A 3,613-nucleotide genomic window follows, 5' to 3' on the forward strand; every position below is an offset into this window, starting at 1 on the left:
CCCAATGTGCTTTCCACCAAACTTCTGATACCATGACGTGCCCTTATTGTATAATGCCCCAACGGATCCACTCCCAGTCCCGTTTCCAAGAGTTTTCCAGCGCCACACATCTTCTCCCATGCCAATGGAGCCTTGATTGGCCAAGCAGCTCAGCTCAAAACCTAGCGACGATGGCTGTACAACCCCCTCAAAATCTTTCGGCTCAAAGTACTTTCCCACAGTGCGATTAAGAGGCTCAAAGGTCGGAAAGCGCACACCAAGGTTGCCGATAATTGTGTACACAGTAATAACGATAGAATTGTTCATCCAAGCCACCTGAATCTCATCGACAGCGTGACCGTCACGCCGTGCGTAACCAGCACCAGGTGAATTATCCCATATCGCCGGGTTAGGATAAGTTTTCCATGCTTTTTCATTGCATTTCCCTCGGCATTTAATCTGTTTATTTTTCACCTCACTTGGGGGCGACGGCGCAGGAGTGGAACTCCCGTTCTTACCACCACTTGGAGGTAATGTCCGTTCACTGCTCACAAGAATGTAGGCATTGCCCTGACAATACAGTTTATTAAGACAATACATGCTAAAGGAAAAGTGGCATGACCCCTCATTTCTTTCGGGACGATAAAGAAAGTCACCAATAGGAGTCAAATCCAGCTTTCCCACGCTAGGCGGAAAAATCAAAGAAAAATAACGACCATATGCACATGGGTCCTGCCCTGGCATGCCGTTAAGAGAGTCGCTTAAGGCAACACCAGGCGCTGTTTGGTAATAATACACGTTGGCACACGCCGGGACGGGCACAGTGGTTGGCGCTGGAGTAGTGGAAGAATCTGTCGGCGTCAAATCTATGTAAGAAGTAATTGTGATGTAAGTAAGACACCAAAATTTAGTGACGCATGAAACATCAACTGGAAGCTTATCAACAGCTTCCTCCGCTGGGGCCGAGTAGACAAAATCGCCAATAATATTTAGTTGAAGGTTCTTTCTGGAGGAATAAAGAGACTGATGATACGTCACAAGGCCGCATCCATCGACCTCTACGTGCAATTTGCCTCGCAACTCTGTTCCTACCGGTACAGTGAAATTAAACTGCTCGTTACAAATGGCAATAGGAGCGGCAGTTGGAGCCGGAGTAGAATCTGTATGTGGGGCTTCTGTAGGGCTCGGCCGTGGTTCATTTGTGACGATAAGGGCAAATGTAACATCGCAGAGAGTCATGTCATCGCAATACAAGCGAGCGTTAAAGATTACATCTTCTTCTTTACCGGACGCATTAAATGTAAAGGATACTCCATCATGAAACTTGATGTCTGCAGCATTCCGCGTTCGAAGACGCGCACGCAGAGCACCACCACAAGAGGCACCAGTATCGAGGGTCGCATTTAGTCGTGCCCCCGGTTTCACATCGTACAACAGGTGATCCTTCGGGCACCGTAAAATATTTTCGTGAAGCCAAATTCTCATCACGCCTGCACATATCACATTCCTTTCACACTTAACTTCATAGGGGAGCGTGATGTTCGCTTCCACTTCGTCATCCGGAGAAGCATACACAAACTGCAAGGAATTTGGACCCAGCACGGCAGCAGAACCAATTGCGGGCTGGGTGATGGATGCTTGGAGGCCACCAGGACAGAACAATTGTACAGCGCTGGTAGGTAATGTTGCAATATTCGGTTTACCAGGCAAAATCACCAGTTGATATTCGTCCTGAGATGCAGCGCACGGCGGGTACAATGGCAATTTCGTTGTGGTCGTGGTTTTTGAAGACTCCGTGGGCGTCGGAGGGACATTCGTCGAGGCGTTCGGGTCAACCTCATAGCGAATATTTGCGCGGCAAACTTCAATACCGTCGCAGAGAGCAATAATTGAAAATGTCACTTTAGCGGGGAGCGCACCCTCGACCACCGCGCCAAAAAGATACTGCCACCCGCCGGTCAGCAGGAGAAGGTTTGACGGAGGAGGCGGCACGAGTATGCGCAGTGACGCGTGCGCGCACGACTCACCGGTCGGACTGCTGACGTGACCATACACCGTATCCCCGACTGCAATAGGGTACAAAATACCATCCTCGGGACAAAAATCGACCGCCGCAACGCCAATGATGATAACGGCCAGACACATGAGAAGACAGAGAGGCATCCTCATCTCTTCACCACACCTTTGCTAGCTGCAGACGCTTAAAGTATGCACGTATGGGTGGCCAGAAAACAAGAAAGAAAACAAAATACGCACGCAAAAAAAAATATATAAATAAACACAAGAATATTCTATGCCCCACTTTTCCCTTTAAAAAATGAGAAGAATAGAGGGATCACAATGTATTTTCCCCGTATCGTCACTGTTCACTCACGCACATTAATGCAATACCCAACACAGATTCAAAAACAACTCCTCATTTCTAATGACCGCTAGGTAATGGCAAAAAGACAGTTACCTAATGCGCACTCCACCGCCACCCAAAGTCCCTCTTCTCCATATCCATACCCCTAATAGCACTTCCTCAAAGGAAGCCTTCTAAGTTCACGTATCGCCATTTGGTTAGCACACGGTGATTGCGCAAAAGCTCATCAACAGCAACAGCTTCGTCACTAAGGCTTTCCAAGCGCATCATTCCTTTAACCAATGGGTGCAAAACGGTCAAATCATCGACACACATGTGAGGATGCCCAGTCCTGCTCGTTCAGAATGCTTCTGCAATCAAATACACGGATTAATCCTCCGTTTTTAAAAGTATTTTCAAGAAATGTTCACCGCACCGCCGCGCAGCATCGTACGGGGGCCACACCATCCACACCCTCAGCTGCATGCTTTCGGAGAAACGCGGCCTCCCTCAATCCTCGTATTCGCATCGTGCCTCAAGGCGGCGCTCTTCGTCTCGCGGCTGAACGATAAGCCAATAGATCCACACCACTTGGCAAGGACCTCCTGTTCTCCTGTTGGCGCCACTTTTTGGCCGCACATTGGTCCCGTCGAACCACGCTCCTCCGCCGCCCGCTGGTTCGGATACTGCTAATCCCAACAGAAGTCTCCTTACCACGCGCGGCGCCACAGACTGCGGTCTTACCATCTCGGGGTCTTCCGCCAAGACCCTCGCGGTGGTGCGGGGAACTTTCGGACAACACTCGTGGCCCGTGTGGGGGCGAGTCAATTCCACAAGATCCACAAATCCCACTCGACAGCCAAAACTCGCCCGTGCATATCCGCCAAAAGAGCTACCTGTAAAAAGGCGCATCCACATCCAGTAAAGCGGCGGCTTCGTCCCATAATGCGCTAAGATACTGTGAAATGTGAAATGGCAGAGCAACCATGACCCCGGCGTCCTCATGGGCGTTCCGTGCCCTTGGCAATGCGATGAACCGCCATCCACGCACTGACGGCTTGTCCACCACCGCCGGCCCACCCCGCGACAGGCCCCTCCATGGCTCTACAAATAATACCCGCCCTTTTCACAAGCAGCGCATGCTGTGCGGAGTTCCGCAAATTCATTTCGTTCCCATCGCTCGTCTAAATGACGAATCGTAACACAGTGTCCTTCCACAAATCGTCAACACAGTCGCGTGCCGTTGGATTCATCCGCCGTCGGATCCACTTCAGGGAGTAAAAGTGCACA

At 50.3% G+C, this 3,613-nt stretch overlaps 1 protein-coding gene across 1 annotated transcript, besides 2 other annotated features; it reads right to left on the bottom strand.

Moving 5' to 3' along the window:
* Tc00.1047053437121.9 (hypothetical protein, conserved) lies at nt 1-2,148 on the bottom strand (the record flags this gene model as incomplete). The annotated part of the gene is made up of 1 exon (XM_797971.1): nt 1-2,148. A coding segment is annotated over one exon (2,148 nt), but the record flags the coding sequence as incomplete, so codon positions are not given.
* Nucleotides 1-3,613: a sequence feature (heterozygous, non-Esmeraldo-like haplotype).
* Nucleotides 2,208-2,268: a sequence feature (A-rich).

Source organism: Trypanosoma cruzi, genomic scaffold (genome assembly GCF_000209065.1).
Source record: "Trypanosoma cruzi strain CL Brener 1047053516697 genomic scaffold, whole genome shotgun sequence".
NCBI classification, from domain to species: Eukaryota; Euglenozoa; class Kinetoplastea; order Trypanosomatida; family Trypanosomatidae; genus Trypanosoma; species Trypanosoma cruzi.